The 20,302-nt window shown below is 50.3% G+C and overlaps 1 protein-coding gene across 1 annotated transcript in view; it reads left to right on the forward strand.

Moving 5' to 3' along the window:
* The window catches only part of GRAMD1A (GRAM domain containing 1A), a 55,486-nt gene extending 38,283 nt beyond the window's left edge, over window positions 1–17,203 (forward strand). The window contains exons 13-19 of the mRNA XM_056845776.1: window positions 635–777; window positions 3,381–3,484; window positions 4,961–5,146; window positions 5,295–5,382; window positions 9,741–9,848; window positions 14,653–14,773; window positions 17,022–17,203. Coding sequence (XP_056701754.1) covers window positions 635–777; window positions 3,381–3,484; window positions 4,961–5,146; window positions 5,295–5,382; window positions 9,741–9,848; window positions 14,653–14,773; window positions 17,022–17,090 — 819 coding nt within the window. The 3' untranslated portion in view covers window positions 17,091–17,203. The remainder of the gene's footprint in view (window positions 1–634; window positions 778–3,380; window positions 3,485–4,960; window positions 5,147–5,294; window positions 5,383–9,740; window positions 9,849–14,652; window positions 14,774–17,021) is intronic.
* Window positions 17,204–20,302: the final 3,099 nt, after the last annotated feature.

Consider the following 20,302-nt stretch of genomic DNA (forward strand, 5'->3'; position numbering starts at 1 on the left):
CTTGGCCTCTGTGCCCAGTTTCCAGTTGGCTGTTCTGTGAAACAGGTTGCTGGAGCAGGCAGACCATTGTTCCGATCCTGCAGGGCACCGTATTTTCATACGACCCTTAGGACAGTCGATTGAGCCAGACTGTACTTTCAGGTTTATTTCGGAACCGTTCAAATTGCCGCTGGGGGATCTGGTCACGGACCTCTGTCGGTCGCTCGGCCTTGAAAGGCGTAGAAGAAGAAGGGTTGGTTTATGGGGGATACGGCGTTGCCTAGCAGCATGCGTCAGTCCATCAATCAATAATTTATTAAGGTTGTGGACCAGCAGAATAACGCATACATTTAGCCAAGTGGTTCTAAGAATATAGATTGGCAGCTCGCTAGACAGACATATAGTCTTCCTTTAAGAGGTATTTAAAAAATGCCAATCTGTGACACTAAATCAACACTGTCCCTCGGTAGACCCTGGCAGCTGCACTCAATCTGGCGGCTCCATCTAAGGCTTCACATTCAAGGTTTGCAAGAAGGAAGGAGGCATAGCGGCACATCTCAATGACAGAGACGCATGGGCGTGCCCAGGACTCACCCCTCTCTTTTGTTCTCCTCCTCCGCCTCCCGCCCGACGCTGCATCTTCCTGGATGGTCAGACGCTGTTCCGGGCCAGTTCAAAAAACGGGAGCTGCGTGGTCGACTCTGAAGTGGTCACCCAGGGCATCCCCTACCAGGACTACTTCTACACGGCGCATCGGTACTGCATCACAGGGGTGGCCAAGAGCAAGGCCCGACTCAGGTATGCCCCCCCCGCCGCTTCGCACCACTCTGTGCTACTCGAGGACAAGCATCCCCTTTCCTGAGAACCAGTGTGGTGTAGTGGTTAAGGACGGTGGTTTGGAGCGGTGGAGTCTGATCTGGAGAACCGGGTTTGATTTCCCACTCCTCCACATGAGCAGCGGATGCTAAACTGGAGAACTGGGTTGGTTTCCCCACTCCTACACACGAAGCCAGCTGGGTGACCTTGAGCTGGTCATACTCAGCCCCACCTACCTCACAGGGTGTCTGTTGTGGGGAGGGGAAGGGAAGGTGATTGTAAGCTGGTTTGATTCTCCCTTAAGTGGCAGAGAAAGTCGGCATATAAAAACCAGCTCTTCCTTTTCCTCTTCCTCTTCCTCTTCCTCCTCCTCCTCCTCCTCCTCCTCCTCCTCCTTCTTCTCTTGGGATGTGACCCCATGATTAAAACTCTTGCAGCCAAAGTAACCAGGGAACCCTGTGGCCCTTTAAGGACTAACAGGCTTATTGTGGTGTGAAATTAAGAGCCAGCGTGGCGTAGCAGTAAGAGAACCGGGTTTGATACTCCGCTCCTCCACATGAGCGGCGGGCTCTGAACTGGAGAACCGGGTTCGATTCCCCACTCCTCCACATAAAGCCAGCTGGGTGACTTTGGGCCAGTCACAGTTCTCTCTGAATTCAGCCCCACCTGCCTCACAAGGTGTCTGTTTCGGAGAGGGGAAGGGAAGGCGATTGTAAGCCACTTTGGGAGAAAAGTGGGGTATAATAATCAACTCTTCCTCCTCCTCCTTCTGAAGGCGGTAAAATGAGTACCCAGCTTATTGGGGGTAAAGTGTAGACGACTGGGGCAGGCAATGACAAACCACCATGTAAACACCCCACACCACTCTGTGCTACTCAAGGACAAGCATCCCCTTTCCTCTTGGGATATAACCCCACGATCAAAACTCTTGCAACCAGGGAACCCTGTGGCCCTTTAAAGACTAACAGGCTTATTGTGGTGTGAACTTAAGAGCCAGCATGGTGTAGTGGTTAAGAGTGGTGGACTCTAATCTGGAGAACCGGGTTCGATTCCCCACTCCTCCACATGAAACCTGCTGGGTGACCTCGGGCTAGTCCCAGTTCTCTCCGAACTCTCTCATCCTCACCTACCTCACAGGGTGTCTGTTGTGGGGAGGGGAAGGGAAGGAGATTGTGAGCCACTTTGAGACTCCTTAAAGGTAGAGAAAAGCGGGGTATAAAATCCTGTATCTCCATCCCCTTGGTGTTCAGCAGCCTGCAGATGCCACCAGGGTCAGATTATCTGTGGAGGGCATCTGCCCTGAACTCTGGCTTTTACGGGTGTGGGATAGTGGGTAGAGTCTCGGATTGAAAGACTCGAGTTTGACTCTCCACCCTGCCATAGAAGGTTGCTGGGTGACCTTGGGCCAGCAACACGTGCTCAGCTTAACTTCCCTCAGAGGGTTGTGGTTAAGATACAATGGATGAAGGAAGATCGATGTAATTCACTTTGGGTCCTCATTGGGGAGAAAACTGGGGGATAAATGAATTAAATAAATACCTCTATTTGTCCCTGCAATTTCTCTTGGGCTAGGACTTCTGTTCCACTGTTTTGCGAACAAGAGCATTCTTGGCAATGGAAGTCTTCTGCCACCTGCTGACTATTGAAGGAAGTGCATTTCAGTGCTTTTTTTTTGCAGTCAAGTCACAGCTGATTTATGCCGACCCCTTAGGACAGAGGAGTCAAACTCATTTGTTACGAGGGCTGAATATGACATAAATGTGCTTTGTGGGGGCCGAGCCATGCCTCGCCAGCCCAGATTGAGAGTGGAGGGGGAGGCAGTCTCGGCTGGCTCACGGGCCGGATTAGAGCTCTCAAGGAGCCGGAGCCGGCCCGCGGGCCTTAGGTTTGCCTTAGGGTTGTCAAGGCAAGAGACATTCATAGGTGGTTTGCCATTGCCTGCCTCTGAGTAGCCACCCTGGACTTTGCTAGTGGTCTCTACTGGTGCTCATTTTGGTCAAAGGACCAAACTAGGTAACCAAAAAGGTTTTGCCATCCTTCTTGGTTGCCTAGTTTTTTGGGGTTGAAGTTTTTCTTCCCCTTTCTGTTTTGGTTTAGCTAAGGGCCAAAGTATACATCTGCTTTTTTTTTTTTTTTTAAGAGTTTGGTTCTGGCTTTCCAGGACCCAACTCAGGTCCAGCTGAGAGCCAGCATGGTGTAGTGGTTAGGAGCGGCAGACACTAATCTGGTGAACCAGGGGAAACATAATAAAGGCCATGCTGGATCAGACCAAGGCCCATCAAGTCCACACAGTGGCCTACCAGGTGCCTCTAGGAAGCCCACAAATAAGATGATTTTAGCAGCATCATACCTGTGCTCCACGGCACCTAAGATAATAGGCATGCTCCTCTGATCCTAAAGAGAATAGGTATGCGTAATGACTAGTATCCATTTTGACTAGTAGCCATGGATAGCCCTCTCCTCCATGAACGTGTCCACTCCCTTCTTAAAGCCTTCCTAGTTGGCAGCCATCACCACATCCTGGGGCAGGGAGTTCCACAGTTTAACGATGTGTTGTGTGTGAAGAACTTTGGTCTCTCTTGCAGAGTCTCTTCCGAAATCCGGTATCGGAAACAGCCTTGGAACCTAGTAAAAGCGCTCATTGAGAAAAACGCTTGGAGTGGGGTCGAGGAATACTTCCAGCACCTGGGTAGGTGGAGCAGCAAGGCATGATGGTCTCAGAGCCGCGCTTGCAGGGGCTTAAGCCTGGGATTCCCCCTACCCCTTGCAGGGTTTCCAGTGTCCCCCTTTCCCCCTGCACTGAAAGGGAGAGTAGTATTGTTGGGAATGATTCTGGGTCTGGCCCTCTTAGTTGTAGAATCACATGCAGGAGGAAATAGGGGGTGCACGGAGGGCTGGCGTGGTGTAGTGGTTGGAGTGTTGCACTAGTACCTGGGACAACCGGGTTCGAATCTCGCACTCTGACACGGAAGCTTGCTGGGTGAACTTGGCTCTGGGAGACCTCTGCTCTGGTTAGACCTCACCTAGAGTATTGTGTTCAGTTTTGTGCACCGCAATTTAAGAAAGATGTACACAAGCTGGAAGCTGAAGAGCTCTGTGGCGCAGAATGGAAAGCTGCAGTGCCGCAGTCCAAGCTCTGCTCACTACCTGAGTTCGATCCCGACGGAAGTTGGTTTCAGGTAGCCGGCTCAAGGTTGACTCAGCCTTCCGTCCTTCGAGGTCGGTCAAATGAGTACCCAGCTTGCTGGGGGTAAAGGGAAGATGACTGGGGAAGGCACTGGCAAACCACCCCGTAAACAAAGTCTTCCTAGTAAACTTCGGGATGTGACGTCACCCCATGGATCAGGAACGACCCTGTGCTTCCACAGGGGACCTTTACCTTTACACAAGCTGAAACGTGCCCAGAGGAGGGTAGCAAAGATAGTGAGGGGTCTGGAGAACAAGTCCTGTGAGGAAAGGTTGAAGGAACTGAGTATGTTTAGCTTGCAGAGGAAAAGTCTGAGTGGTGATATGGTAACCGTCTTCAAGTACTTGAATGTCATATAGAGGATGGTGCCGAGTTGTTTTCTGTTGCCCTGGATGGTCGAACCAGAATCAATGGGTTGAAATTAAATCAAAAGAGTTTCCGTCTAGACATTAGGAAGAGCTTTCTAACAATCAGAGCGTTTCCTCAGTGGGACAGGCTTCCTCGGGAGGTGGTGAGCTCTCCTTCCCTGGAGGTTTTTAAGCAGAGGCTAGATGGCCATCTGTCTGCAATTCTGATTCTCTGACCTTAGGCAGATCACGAGAGGGAGGGCATCTTGGGCATCTTCTGGGCATGGAGTAGGAGTCACTGTGGGTGTGTGTGGGGGAGGTAGTGGTGAATTTCCTGCATTGTGCAGGGGGTAGGACTAGATGGTCCTGGTGGTACCTTTCAACTCTATGAGTCTATCTCAATCACTCAGCCTAACCTGCCCTCATGAGTTGTGAAGATTAAGGGGAGCAGGGAGGAAGGATGTGAAAAGCTGCTTGGCGACTCTGATCAGGGAGAAAAGCAGGATATAAATATAACGTTAAAAGAATGAAAGTAAGCATGTATTGAACACAAGATGGATAGGCAGAAAGGTAATACGGAAATAATGACCTGTCGCACACACCCTCCACTTATCCTCCTTGGCTGTTGCAGAATTGGCCCTGGTCCAAGCTGAGAAGGCCCTGCTAGAAGAGAGCTGCCACGGCAAGGAGCCCCGGGGCCTCTTGTCTGGACTGCGCCGCCGAAAACGCGCCCTGAGCTGGAGAGCCCCCCACATCGAGCCCACCTTACCCACGTTGCCCGACGGTGAGGGGACGTCCCGCGCCATGCATCCTTCAGGTCAGCCCCTTGCCCTTCCCCCCCACCAGAAGCGGAGTTGGGGGGCCAGCCTGTCCCTTTCCCCACTCCCAGGCTGGCTTCCCCGGGACACGCGGGGAAAGGTATGCCTGCCAGCCGCTGACTCGGCGCCCCCTCGTCTGTCTTGCAGGCAGCCTTACCTCGAGGCTCTCCGAGCAGCTGTCGGAGCAAGGCCAGGGTCAGAGCGTCTCCACCGTCATCCTCATCATCAGCCTGGTGTAAGGATGCTGCTGGGTTGGGCTGGGTGATTCCGGGAGGGGGCGGGGGGAGAGCAGAGAGCCCCGTTCAAGTTTACAGGGGGGTTGAGAGACGAAGGACGTGTCCGAGGCAAGGAGGAACCGGGCTGTCGGGGCCTTAGCTCATCCGCGAAGAAGAACGGTCTCTCCATCAGGCCGGCCTAACTGCAGGGCCTGTGGCTCAGTGGTAGAGCATCTGCTTGGCATGCAGGAGGTCTCAGGTTCAATCCCCGGCATCTCCTGTTAAAAGAACCAGGCAAGTAGGTGATGTGAAAGATGTCTACCTGAGACCCTGGAGAGCCGCTGCTGGTCAGGGTAGACAGTACCGACTTCGAGGGCCCAAGGGTCTGATTCAGTAGAAGGCAGCTTCATGTGTTCAGGGTGGATTTGATGTAAATCAAATTGATTTACGTCGCGGTATAAATCACAGTTTAAACCACTAGTCAGTAAGGCTAGATTTAAATAGTGGTTCTCTGCACAAAAGCCTTGCGGAGTATTCCGCTCTAAGGTTTCACTGTCATTTTTGCTGCTTGCTCCTCCCCTCCTTGCACTGAACTCCCTGTGCAGATCTATTCCACTCTGAACAATCTCTTGTTCATTGAACTTCTTGAAACTTGGCACTTAAGAGGTAAGGGGTTGATTCTGTGTCCGTAGATTTGAAAGGGAGCAACAGGATTAAGGTCTTTTTCTCTACTCTGAATGTTTATTTTACTTTTGCTGTGAAGAAGAGGCATGTTATCTCTGCAGACACCAGTTTACAGTTTTGAGAACTGCAAAACCAAGCATCTGTGATAATATCTTCTAGGTAAAAAAATTGCCCAAAATAATCTGACAGAAACCTCTGGAAGAGCAGGACATTGTGAATGGCTTCATGGAATTCATCTACCAAAAAAATTTAAACATTGCATGAATATATACCCTCATGCTAGATAATTAAAAACGAATCCTTATTTCATGATGAATAACCTTTGGACTATAATGTATCTTAAATAGAAAAGTAACTTTAGATAGATTTTTCCTCAAAAAGCATTTTATTTTTTAACAAATCTGATTTAAATTAAAAAAGTATTGATTTTTATCTATCCTGCCTCACTGGCAGAGCAGAGAGAAATGGAGCATGGTTGTGCAGAGAGGGGTGGTAGGAGAAAGTTGCATCTTTAGTAGGGTTGCCAACCTCCAGGTAGTAGCTGGAGATCTGCTATTACAACTGATCTCCAGCTGATAGAGATCCATTCACCCAGAGAAAATGGCTGCTTTGGCAATTGGACTCTATGGTATTGAAGCCACTCCCCTCTGCATGGGAACACTGTGTGTCTCTCTCTGTGTAAAGTGCTGTTAAGTTGCAATCGACTTATGGCGACCCCTTACGGGGTTTTCAAGGCAAGAGACTAACAGAGGTGTTTTGCCAGTGCCTTCCTCTGCATAGCAACCCTGGTATTCCTTGGTGGTCTCCCATCCAAATGCTAACCTGGGCTGACCCTGCTTAGCTTCCGAGATTTGACGAGATCAGGCTACACCATGCTGCCTTCCCTCCCAGGGGGACATTCCCCCCATTCAATTCCTGTGCGCCTCCTTCTCAAAGTCATTCAAGTAGGGCTGGGAAAAAATGGAGCTGTCCAACCTGCTTGCCTTCCAAATGAGAATGGGGCAGGAAGACCGTCAAGGGCCGTATTCCCCCCTCCCCGCTTTGTTCTTTTGGGGGTAGGAGCGCAAATAAAGCTTCATGCGTGTCTTTCTTTCCTTCTTTCACTTCTGCCTCCGCACAGGATCTGTGTGAGGTATCGTATGCAACTCTCCGCTGACCGTGGTTCAGCCTCGGAAGCCCTTTCGACCTCGCCCCTCATCTCGTTTATGCATCACCCATCTCATTCTGCCTGAGACTCTTCCTTCCTCTCTTTTCCCTCTCAACCCCCGGAACAAACCGTTTCCCCGGTTTCATCCTGATTCCTTGGTGTCCCATCGGCCATATTCCACTGCATCTCAGCTTGAGTGGGTTCTCTCACCCCGAGCCTGTCGTCCCGGACCTCTTACTCTCCACTCCCGCCCCCACTATGCTGTGCTCCGCTTGCTGTCGCTTTTTGTGATTGTCTCTCGCTCGTGGCTGTGGCGTACTCTGCACTAGAAGTGTCCGGCTGTCCTCAACCAGGGCCAGGGCTTTTTCGGCCTGGTAGCACTCCCTCTCAGAGGAGACATGGGCCCTGCAGGGACCTACCATAGTTCCGCTGGGCCTATAAGACAGAGATGTTCTGCCGGTTCTGTGGTTGAGGGCAGTGACGGTTTTCATCTGGGTGGTTGAGGGCAGCAACGGTTTTCATCAGAGTGGTTGAGGGCAGCGACTGTTTTCATCTGGGTGGTTGAGGGCAGCAACGGTTTTCATCAGAGTGGTTGAGGGCAGCGACTGTTTTCATCTGGGTGGTTGAGGGCAGCAACGGTTTTCATCAGAGTGGTTGAGGGCAGCGACGGTTTTCATCAGAGTGGTTGAGGGCAACAACGGTTTTCATCAGGGTGGTTGAGGGCAGCGATGGTTTTCATCAGGGTGGTTGAGGGCAGCGACGGTTTTCATCAGAGTGGTTGAGGGCAGCAACGGTTTTCATCAGGGTGGTTGAGGGCAACAACGGTTTTCATCAGGGTGGTTGAGGGCAGCAACGGTTTTCATCAGAGTGGTTGAGGGCAGTGACAGTTTTCATCAGAGTTGTTGAGGGAAGCAACTGTTTTAATCAGAGCAGGCCTCCCTACCTCCCCCTAAATTCTTCTTACCATCCAAGCAGGGGAGCCTGGCTGTCTTTTCAGGTCGGCCAAGGTCCTGTGGGTCAAAATCGAGTGCCATTTTGTTGCTTAGCCTGGAATTGTTGTTTTTAAATTAATTATTGTATTGAATTGATGGTTTTTATTGAGTTTTATTATCTGTCATTGACGTTAGCCGCCCTTAGCCCGGCTTTGGCCGGGGTAGAGGGCAGGTTATAAATCCAATAAATAAATAAATAAAGGAAATCTAAACTATATTGCAAGGAAGCCCAGATTTTGCCTCCAGTATAAATTGATGAAAATTGGGCCTAGATTTCCTTACCTTTCCATAGTCGGCCTGCCTGCAGTAGTCAAGTAGAGGAACAAATTGCTGCTCAGGGTACTAAAATCTCATCACCTGACTGCTGGATACTGCCTTCCGTCTGACTCTGCCCTGGAAACATGCTGTTTCTCAGGATGCTGAATTTTTCATCCGATATTATTATTATCGTTATCATTATCAGCTCATGTCCCGCTCTATGTCCTGGCCGAAGCTGGGCTCAGTTCAGCTAACAATAATAAAGCATAACACATATACATCTAAAACATAACGCGTACAATATATAAATTAAAAAGCTAAGTCAGTATATCATAAAATCGTTATTAATAAATCGACTGGCGCACTAAATCATCACAGGGGCCAATGGTGAGCCCGGGGGAAACAGTCCAGAGTCCCCGGTTAAAACACTATCAGATGGGAAATTATAAAGGAAGGGGAAAGAGAGGCCAGCTATGATGGATACCGTGTAGGCCTGGTGGAACATCTCCATCTTACAGGCCCTGCGGAACTGTGCGAGAACCCACAGAGCCCGAGTCTCACTAGGAAGAGTTTGGCCCTGGTTGAGGACAGCGAGACATTTTTGGGTCCAGGGACCACTTTCTGGGGCTTGCGCAAAGTGGTGGTATGCACGCAGCTGTTCTGCTGTACGTACGTGCCCTTTCGTTGCGTTTGCAATATCGATACCGTGTCTTCTGTCTCGTTGTTGCGGCCGCGCCTCATCGGCTTGAGAGCGCGGAGCTGCTTTCCTGGACGGCGGATTCCAAAGTGGACTTTTTTCATGGCCCGCAGTTACCTAGCAATCATTGTGGGTGGGCGTTTTCTACCACTTCAGCTGAATGGTGTGAACTCACTCTCCGCCGCCCCGGCTTTCCCCTCCACCCCCATCTGTGTTAATTCCTGCGTCTGCTGCCGTAAAAAGAACACACCGTGTCCTGATTAGCTATGTGTTATGGATACGGACAGGGCTGTGGCTCAAGGTTAGAGCCTTTGCTTGGCATGCAGACGGTCCCAGGTTCTATCCCCGGCATCTCTAGTTTAAGAGGGTCAGGTAACGGGTGACGTGAAGGAGCTGCACCTGAGACACTGGAGAGCCACCGCTGGTCCGAGTGGACACTATTGACCTTGATAGATCAGTGGTCTGACTCGGGAGTAGGCATTTGAATTTGAATTGCTAGCTGCAGTCCGAAGCGGTACAGTCCCAATATGTGTTTACCAGTTCAGCGAGAAAGAGGCCCGGGCAGTCTGTTCCCTTCCCAACCCTTTTCTTTCTCCCCAGCTTGGTGGTTCTGGTCATCCTCAACATGATGCTGTTCTACCGGCTCTGGTCGCTGGAGCACACAGCCCGAACCTTCGAGTCCTGGCAGGCGTTTGCCCTCTCTAACGGGTGAGACTTTGGGAGAAGGGGAAGAAAATGCGAAACTGTGTTCCATTTTTTTGGGGGAAGGGTGGAGATTCCTTTAAAACGGGAGCTGTTGATTTGTATTTGTAACAGTCTTATGGTACCATTGAAGTTGGCAATCTTCTGTGGAAGAGAAAGCAAGCTGTTGCTTGAGTTTTTAAAATTGCCACCTTCAAGGGTTGCTTGCCGATTGCTTAATTTGAGTACACAGGAGGATGAGGGAGTGTTTTCAAATGGGGCGCTAGGACGAGTGCTTGAAATGTCCTGCGATTGAATGCCAAGTTGGAACAGTTCCATGCATCACAATTTCCCCAAAGATATTTGAAGTCTGTGCCTTAAAAACTTATAGTGTGAGGGCAACAGGTATGTTCCCAGTGACTTGTGATATCTAGATTTCTAGAGAGCCAGCGTGGTGTAGTGGTTAAGAGCGGTGGAATCTAATCTGGAGAACCGGGTTTGATTCTCCACTCCTCCACATGAGGTGCGGACCCTAATCTGGTGAACCGGATTCGATTCCCTGCTCCTCCACACGAAGCCTGCTGGGTGACCTTGGGCTAGTCACACTTCTCTCTGGATTCTCTCAGACCCACCTACCTCACAAGGTGTGTGTTGTGGGGAGGAGAAAGGAAGGCGATTGTAAGCCGCTTTGAGACTCCTTAAAAAAGGTAGAGAAAATCGGGGTATAAAAACCAACTCTTCTTCTTCAGTTGAAGGCCAAATTGGAACCGTTCCATGTATCACATTTTCCCCAAAGATATTTGAAGTCTGGGCCTTAAATACGTATAGTGTGAGGGCAAAAGTCACCAGTGGGTACAAATTTAAAGGACCCTTGGGGCCAAACCACACATTTGTATTGGGGCCTCTTCGGGATGGGTTGCTGTCCCCAGGCTGGTGGGGAGGGGAAAGGTGGGGGTGTGTGATTTTGCTCAGCCCCCACTGTCCTACCTTGTGGTTCTAGTGCATGATCTTTCGGAGCCAGGATGACCAAAGCTCTTGGGAGTGTTCTGTATTCTCAGAATGGGGGTTACCGCACTTGTATTCCCACCGATGTATTAAGAGTTTGAAAACGTTATAAAACATACTGTTTGCACTTTCTATGTATTCCCACCAATGTATTAAGAGTTTGAAAACGTTATAACAAATACTGTTCGCACTTTGTTTGGCCCCTTTGGCTGTGAAGACGTCTTCCAACCATTTATAAGCCGTGGCATCCAAAAACTCTTTTAAAGCAATGTTTTTTATAATGTTTTCAGACTCTTAATACATTGCTGGGATTACAAAGTGCGGTAACCCCCAATGAGATACTCTTCCGTGACACTTCTTCTAATGCCTTCCTGGGCCTTTATAGTCTCCTGGGCGAGGGAACGGTCCCAACTCACTTTCAGGGAGAGGCTGTGGTTCAGTGACACAACATCATCTTGGCATGTAGAAGGTCCCAGGTTCGATCCCCAGCATCTCCTGGTACGTGCCCCAGAGAACACTTAGTCCTGCAAACAATAATCTCCTAGTGGTCCCCGGCCCAAAGAGTGGCCAGCTGGCTTTGACCAGGGCCAAGGCCTTCTCTGCCCTGGCCCCTGCCTGGTTGAATAGCCTCTCTAATGAAACCAGGGCCCTGTGGGACCTTAGGGAATTCCGCAGGGCCTGTAAGACTGAGGTATTCTGCCAGACCTATGCTTGAGGTCAGCTATGGTTTTTCCATCAGTCGCTGGCCTCACATGAACACATGAAGCCGCCTTATACTGAATCAGACCCTTGGTCCATCAAAGTCAGTATTGTCTACGCAGACCGGCAACGGCTCTCCAGGGTCTCAGGCAGGGGTCTTTCGCATCCCCTACTTGCCTAGTCCCTTTAACTGGAGATGCCGGGGATTGAACCGGGGACCTCTTGCATACCAAGCAGATGCTCTACAAACTGAGCCACAGCCCCTCCCAAACTCCCCCCTCTTTTTTTAATGTACTGTTTTTGTGGGGGGGCGTCGACTGGTTATCTGCTGTAGTTGTACGTCACAATAAGTGCGCCAAAATGAGATCTTATGGAGAAAATTTTCATTAACGTTGTATTGATGAAACAATGGGTTTTAATGTGCTGTGTGCCGTCCTGAGCCTGGCTTCGCTAGGGAGGGCGGGATAGCTATTTATTTATTTATTTAATGGACCTGGCAGGAGGTGATGTGAAAAGCCTCTAGTTGAGACCCTGGAGAGCCGCTGCCCGTCTGAATATACAGTCCTGAGCTGGATAGACCGAGGGGTCTGGATTCAGTATAAGGCAGCTTCTGAATCACCCAGCATTTTTTGCAGGCACCCAGAGGTTCCTTCCGGGTCATCATCTTCACAAACGCCGCATTAACATGGTGTTTGTTTGGATTTGGTGGTGGTCAGGCACCCCTGCTTCGAGCAGCATTCATTTTTCCTTGCAGCCGCCGGTCTCCCCTGTATGGGATAAACAGACTTTGTGTGACAAGTCCCATCTTCCGGATGCTGTATATCAAAGACTGAAAATGTACGACAACCAAAACATTGATTAAATATTAACAGTGTCCTGGGATCTATGCAGAACCCAGGGATGAGCTGATTCCTGTCTCGAGGGAGGCTTTCCAGTCTCATTTAGATAGAACAAAAGCTTGCTGGGAGATTATCAAGCATCTGATTCAGACAACCAGGTACCCCGGGGTGAGAGAGAGAGAGCTGACCTGTGGGGGGCCCTCAGTGGTAGAGCATCTGCTTGGCATGCAGAAGGTCCCAGGTTCAATCCCTGGCATCGCCCATTAAAGGGACTAGGCAAGTAGGTGATTATCCTGGGCATGTAAGAAAGGGCCCTGAGAGCCAAACACTGACACAACCCTTCCTGCCATCCTTCTCATGATCCAGGCTGAAAGACCTCAGCCTGAGACCCTGGAGAGCCACTGCCGGTTTAAGTAGACAATATTGACTTGGATGGACCAAGGTTCTGATTCAGTATAAGGCAGCTTCATGTGTTTCTTTATGAGTTTCATGTGTTTAGTGTAGTTTGGTCTTCCCTATTGCTCTGTCAAATGGTAAGGAGAATTTCAGCACATAGGCAGCATCTCTGCAGAAGAATTGTGTAATAAAATAAGTTCTTTGTTAGGGCAGAACTGAGGTTGGGGGATATTGAATTGGTGGGAGAGCGGCAGAGGTCAAGAGGCTGAGAGGTGATATGATAACCACCTTCAAGTGCTTGAAGGGTCGTCATATAGAGGATGGTGCCGGGTTGTTTTCTATTGCCCCGGAAGGTCGGACCAGAACCAATGGGTTGACATTAAATCAAAAGAGTTTCCGGCTAAATGTTAGGAAGAACTTTCTGACTGTTAGAGCGGTTCCTCAGTGGAACAGGCTTTCTTGGGAGGTGGTGGGCTCGCCTCCTTTGGAGGTTTTTAAGCAGAGGCTAGATGGCCATCTGTCAGCAATGCTGGTTCTGTGAACTTATGCAGATCATGAGAGGGATGGCAGGAAGGGATGTGTCAGTGTTTGGCTCTCGGGGCGCTTTCTTACACACCCACGCAATGCTGATTGCCACTTTGGGATCAGGAAGCAATTTTCCTCCAGGACAGATTGGGCCCGGGGATCCTGAAGGGTTTTTGTTGCCATCTTCTGGGCATGGAGTAGGGGTCACTGGGTGTGTGTGTGGGGGAGGTAGTTGTGAATTTCCTGCCTAGTGCAGGGGGTTGGCCTAGATGACCCTGGTGGTTCTTTCCAACTCTATGATTCTATGACTGCAGCATAGAATCATGTTGGAAGGTACCACCAGGGTCATCTAGTCCAACCCCCTGCACAATGCAGGAAATTCACAACTACCTCCCCAGTGACCCCCTACTTTATGCCCAGAAGATGGCCAAGATGCCTTCCCTCTCATGATCTGCTTAAGGTCATAGAATCAGTATTGCTGACAGATGGCCATCTAGCCTCTGCTTAAAAACCTCCAGGGAAGGAGAGCTCACCACTTCCCGAGGAAGCCTGTTCCACTGAGGAACCGCTCTAACTATTAGAATATTCTTCCTAATGTCTAGACGGAAACTCTTTTAATTTCAACCCATTGGTTCTGGTCTGACCTTCTGGGGCAACAGAAAACAACTCGGCACCATCGTCTATATCAGGGCTTCTTATACTTTTCCCCACTCGCGACCCCTTTTCGCCCGAGAAATTTTTACATGACCCTTGGTATATAGGTATATAAAATAGGTATACAAATCAAACATTTACTGGTAATAAATCATAAAGAAACCTTTTACTGTTGCCAAATTTTTCGCAACCCCCACGTACAGTTACGTGACCCCATATGGGGTCGCAACCCACAGTTTAAGAAGCTTTGCTCTATATGTCAGCCCTTCAAGTACTTGAAGGTGGTTGTCATATCATAGCAACATTGAGACATGACAATAACGTGGAGTTTATAAACCACCTCTCCTCCCCAGTGATTTGCGATATCTGAACACGGACGGTTTGTTGGTTGGTATCAAACTGAGCATGCAAATCTGCTGGGTAGCTGCGGTTGTGCTGAACGCGGGTTTGTCACGACGTCTGAAGGAAGCCCCCCATCCCAACTGCTGGGGACTGGTGGAAAACAGATTGTTAAAGAGGGGATGTCAGATGCTGAACGTCAAGCATCCTACCATCAGCTACCCAATACGCAAAGGATAGCCAAATTCCAGGGGCAAAAGCATCTTCCTTTGGGATACTGGGGAGAGAGGGTGGTTGATAGACCTGGGGACAGAAGCCAGCGATGCTCCCCGTCCACTCCTAGCTAAGAGTGCTTTGGTGCTCCTTCCTGGCAGGAAGCTACCCCAGACAGCGTCGGAATGGGCCGAGATCCTGGAGCTGCAGAAGCGGTTTCACAGCGTGGAGGTGCAGAAGTGGAAACAGATCCTGAAGGCCTCCGTGGAGCTTCTAGACGAGGTGACGCCCGTTGCTGGCCAGGCTCCCTCTGCAAAGTCTCTGCGGGCACCTGGAAACCATGGCCTCTGCCACGTTGCAGATGCACCTCCTGCAAAGTTGCCTCGGCTTTGAAACCCTGGGACCTGATACTTACTGGGAGGGAGGGGGCGTGGCTCACTGGCAAGGCAGGCGCGCGGCATGAAGAAGGTCCCAGGTTCAGTCCCCGTCTTCTCCAGTTACAAAGATCAGGTATCAGGTGGCATCAAAGATGTCTGCTGGAGACCCTGGAGAGGCATTGAGAGTCCGAGCAGAAAAGACTGGCCTTGCAGAAAAGAGCAACCAAAATGACCAGGGGGCTAGGGCAGCTGCCCTATGGGGCAGTTTAGCTCAGAAAGTAATTTTAAGCAGTATTTTAAAAATAATTTTGTGTACACTAAGCCATCAGAAAGCAAAGGTGTAACTAAAAGGTAAAGGTAAAGGTCCCCTGTGCAAGCACTGGATCATTCCTGACCCATGGGGTGACGTCACATCCCGATGTTTCCTAGGCAGACTTTGTTTACGGGGTGGTTTGCCAGTGCCTTCCCCAGTCATCTTCCCTTTACCCCCAGCAAGCTGGGTACTCATTTTACCGACCTCGGAAGGATGGAAGGCTGAGTCAACCTTGAGCCGGCTACGTGAAACCAACTTCCGTCGGGATCGAACTCAGGTCGCGAGCAGAGCTTGGACTGCAGTACTGCAGCTTTACCACTCTGCGCCACGGGGCTCCTTAAAGGTGTAACTATCTCACCGGAATACCTGTATCCGCTGTTAAACAAAAGCAACAAACAAACTAACAATGGCAGGCTTTCAGTCTCCACCTACGATGCAGGTGAGAGGAAACATTGAAAGCAGGCAGCACAGATCTGCCTGCATGCCGGCTCGAAGGGTCCGCTTTTCGGAGCAGTCTGGCTATGGGATGTCGGGATAAGGGATACTCTACCTGTGTAACAGACGCACTAACAACATGCGTCACCACACTTAAAAAAGGATATTTCAGAGCTTGAGAAGGAGCAGAAAAGAGCAACCCGAATTACCAGGGGGCCAGAGCAACTGCCCTATGAGGAGCAGTTAAAACGGCTGTTTAGCTTGGAAAGAAGGCAGTTAAATGGAGACATGTTTGAGGTCTATAAAATTATGCATGGTTTGGAGAGAGTGGACAAGGAGAAGCTTTTCTCCCTCTCTCATAATACTAGTACGTGGGGTCATCTGCTGAAGCTGGAGGGCGAGGGATTCAAAACAGATAAAAGGAAGTATTTCTTCACACAACACATAGTTCAGTTGTGGAACTCCCTGCCCCAGGATGTGACGAGGGCTGCCAACTTGGAAGGCTTTATGAGAGGAGTGGACGTGTTTATGGAGGAGAGGGCTATTCATGGCTACTAGTCAAAAGGAATACTAGTCATGATGCATACCTATTCTCTCCAGGATCAGAGGAGCATGCCTATTATCTTAGGTGCTGTGGAACACAGGCAGGACAATGCTCCTGCAGTCGTCTTGTTTATGGACTTCCTAGAGGCACCTGGTTGGTCACTGTGTGAACAGACTGCTGGACTTGATGGGCCTTGGTCTGATCCATCATGGCTTTTCTTAGGTTCTTATGACTTGGAAGAAGGGGAGGGGCCATGACTTAGTAGCAGAGTATCTGCTTGGCATACAGAAGGTCCCAGGTTCAATCCCCGGCATCTCCAGTTGAAAGAATTCAGTAGTGGGTGATGTGAGAGACCTCTTCCTGAGATCCCGGAGAGCTGCTGCCAATTTGAGTAGACAGGATTGACTCTGGTGGACCAAGAGTCTGATTCAATTTGAGGCAGCTTATTCAAAAAGCTTTCCATGAAGATAGTTTCAAGAGGGCGGCCTTGTTGGTCTGCAGTAGAAAAGCCAGATTTGAGTCCAGTAGCACTTCAGAGACCAGAGATCAACAAGATTTTCGAAGTATAAGCTTTTGAAAGTCCATTCCTACTCGTACCTGACGAAGAGAGCTTTGACTCTCGAAAGCTTACACCCTCAAAATCTCGTTGGTCTCTAAAGTGCCACTGGACTTGAATCTGGTTATTAAAAACCCTAAAAATCTCAACATGGTAGCCGCTACCCATTTCTGTCCCCGTATCGATGCCGCAACGGGAGCCGTATCCTGGATGCGCACTCCTTGGCCACCCACTTCTAACTGAGCTGCGGCAGCCCCTCGTCCAGGTGGCCTTTGGGGGAATAACCTTCCCTTCTCCCCCACCAGATGAAGGTCTCCCTGGAGAAGCTGCACCAGGGCATCGCTGTGGCCGATCCGCCGCTGGAGCCGGAGTGAACCCATGACGACTCTCCTCTCTGGAGGACGCTGCTGGTGTTTGGGAGAAGAGACACCCCGGCTTTGCCGGGCTCGAGAACTGACTCGGAAATGGCTGCTGGAGCAGAGGCGCCCTGATCCGACGGGTGTGTGTGTTTGTTGGGGGAGGGAGGGGTGGGGAGATGCCTTGGTCCTGGCTCGATTGGACCTTATCCTCAAGAGTGCCACTGACAATGATGGATTCCCCCCTTCCTTCATCTGGGTTCCATTGGCCCAGATCCCCTCTCTTTCTCTTTCTTCTTCTCTCTGAGGATCCTTGCAGTGACCAGTTTATCCCCTCCCCTTTGAAGTGCTATTTATATTCCTCACAGGACCCCAGAGGGCTTTTAACTTTCGTTACCCCTTTATGCTTATTTTTTTCCCAGCTGTTGTTCTGGGGATGGGGGGGGCAAGAATGCAAGGGTCAGGGTCCGGTCCCCGCGTCTAGCTCTCGTGTTAAGATTTCGCTCAACAGCCGGAACGATAGCGGGCACATGTCCCTCCGTGTCAAGGGGGACCGAAGATCTAGCTCTCTGGGTCTCCCATCCTTCCTCACACGCAACCAAGCGCTCGGGCTGGAGGCCTCTGTAATGAAACCGGGATTGCCTTCCTGATTTACCCTCTTTCTGTTCTCGAAGAGGGGGGTCGTTTTATTGAAAGGGGTCTGCTCAAAAAAAAAAGTTACCTCTGAGGGGAAAAAATTAAACGAGACTTAATGTTACATTTCCTCATGTGTTTTGGGAAAAGCGACTAATGTATTTAGAGTCTGGGCTCAGCTGGAAGAGCTGCCAGGCTGCCTCTGCATTGTGGGCCATGCCCAGTGACAGTGCCGTAGAGCAGCGGTGAGTCTCAGGCCGTGCCATTGTCTGCAAACGGTACCAGGGCTAATGGAGGTAACTGCTTCGCTGGGCCTACCTCACACCCCTTGCTTCGCGAGCAAAAAGAAAAAGGGCCGAATCGAACATCTGGTGTGTCAGATGTACCCCCGAGTGCAGAAAGGCAGCTGGGAATCTGGGGTATTGGGTTTGGGGGGTGGGGTTGGCTCCGAGGTACGGAGCGTCACGTCCCCCAAGTTCCAAGACTTCCTTTGTCTAACAAGACTCATTCCGCGCCCCGTCTCTCCAGGCATCGATGAACCTCACCTTCCTCCAGCGTTGCTGTTACCGTCACTTTAAAATGAGGTTTCACTGCCAGTCGGGGCCTGCGGGCCCTTCAAATACTACCTGGGGTGCTGGGGGTGCTGTGTGTTCCCCGTCTTGAAATATGCCCTCTCCTGGGGAGGGGTGCGTGTCTACCTGCCCTGTGTTCTCTGATCCTGACAGCTCCGGAGACCCGAGTTTCTGACCCCCCCCCCCCCACTCCCTTTCTCCCCTTTTCCCACCAAGGTTGTGGTGGGCTTCCCCCCCCCCAGTTTTGTAGCCGTGTTCAGTGTTAACGATCCTGCGCGCTCCAGGTTCCAGAGGTTCTGGGGCTTATTTATTAGGGAGGTGAATAAAGACCGTGGATCGGAGACCGTGTGTTTGTTCATGTGTATCGGGGCGGAGGCAGTGGGGTTTTTTTTAACAGCGTGCATGCCCATTTCTGCTCTTTACATACACTGCGTCTCCCCAGAGTGGGTCAACGCAAAGTGATAGTATCCAGATCACATGAAGTGATGGTATCGCTTTACTCCGCTCGCTCAGTGATGGTATCGCTTTACTCTGCTCTGGTTAGATCTCACCTAGAGTACTGTGTTCAGTTTTGGGCACCACAGTTTAAGAAAGTTGTAGACAAGCTGGAACGTGTCTGGAGGAGGGCAACAAAGATGGTGAGGGGTCTGGAGGCCGAGCCCTATGAGGAAAGGTTGAAGGAGCTGGGTATGTTTAGCCTGAAGAGGAGAAGACTGAGAGGGGATCTCCTAACCATCTTCAAGTACTTGAAGGGCTGTCATATAGAGGATGGTGCCGAGTTGTTTTCTGTTGCCCCAGAAGGTTGGACCAGAACCAACGGGTTGAAATTAAATCAAAAGAGTTTCCGTCTAGATATTAGGAAGAATTTTCTAACAGTTAGAGCGATTCCTCAGTGGAACAGGCTTCCTCGGGGGGTGGTAAGTTCTCCTTCCCTGGAGGTTTTTAAGAAGAGGTTGGATGGCCATCTGTCAGCAATGCTGATTCTGTGACCTTGGGCAGATGATGAGAGGGAGGGCATCTTGGCCATCTTCTGGTCACTGGGTGTGTGTGGAGGGGTAGGTGGTTGTGAATTTCCTGCATTGTGCAGGGGGTTGGGCTAGATGACCCTGGTGGTCCCTTCCAACTCTATGATTCTATGATCCACATTTTGGAACATTGTTCCATACAACTGAGCGGATGGAAAGGCAATGTGGTCGGACCCACATTTCCCCCCTTGGCTTCCGCCGCTGCCTGTTGGGGGGGGGGGAAAGAAATCCTGAGCTTCGGGGCTTGAACGAGTCAGAGAATGGAGAAGCAGGACCGTTCTTCTGAGGGTTCCTCTCCCACTTCCTTCTCAAGGCTGTGAAAATCGAGTGCTTTATAACCTACCACTAGCTCTGCCTCCTTCCTGACGAACTGCAAATTGGGGCAAATCTTGCTGTCCAATTTTCCCCTAAAGATCGCTGCCCCCAAGTGGCAGGGTAGTGACATTGTCTAATTGAAAAGCAATAGGAGCTTTAAAAAAACATACCTTAAAATGTTGAATGCAAACAGGCAGTAGTCTTCCTAGCTTCTGTGGGAGAGAATCTGGTCCCTATACATTAGAAAGAGCAGCCTGGAGTTAGATCCTGTGGATCTAGGAAGACTTCCCAACAAGGGACGTGCTTCTCTGTTCCGCTTTCCAAATCCATTTTTTGTGGGTCCAAGATAAAACCTCCTCCCTGTCCTTGGCAAAGGTATGGAGATTATTTGCTGAAGGTTGAACGTTTGTCCAGTTCTGCTCTGGATGCTTATATTTACCCAGCATTGCCCCGTAGCCGCACCCCATTAGGCTCACCTCTTACACAGGAGAAGCAAGAACCCCGCGCAAAGATGCAAAACAGACCAATCCTCCTTTCTCCAAGCCTCGCCATCTCTTTTCCCCTCCGTTTGGCTGACTTCGGAAAATGGAAGAGGGAATCATTTGAAGAGATGCATAATTAAATGCTTTTTTCATGCTCGGCAGGCCTCGCGTTCCCCACAGGCCGCTGCTCGCGGCTCCCTTTC

The sequence above is a fragment of the Euleptes europaea genome, chromosome 3 (genome assembly GCF_029931775.1).
Source record: "Euleptes europaea isolate rEulEur1 chromosome 3, rEulEur1.hap1, whole genome shotgun sequence".
Classification (NCBI taxonomy): domain Eukaryota; kingdom Metazoa; phylum Chordata; class Lepidosauria; order Squamata; family Sphaerodactylidae; genus Euleptes; species Euleptes europaea.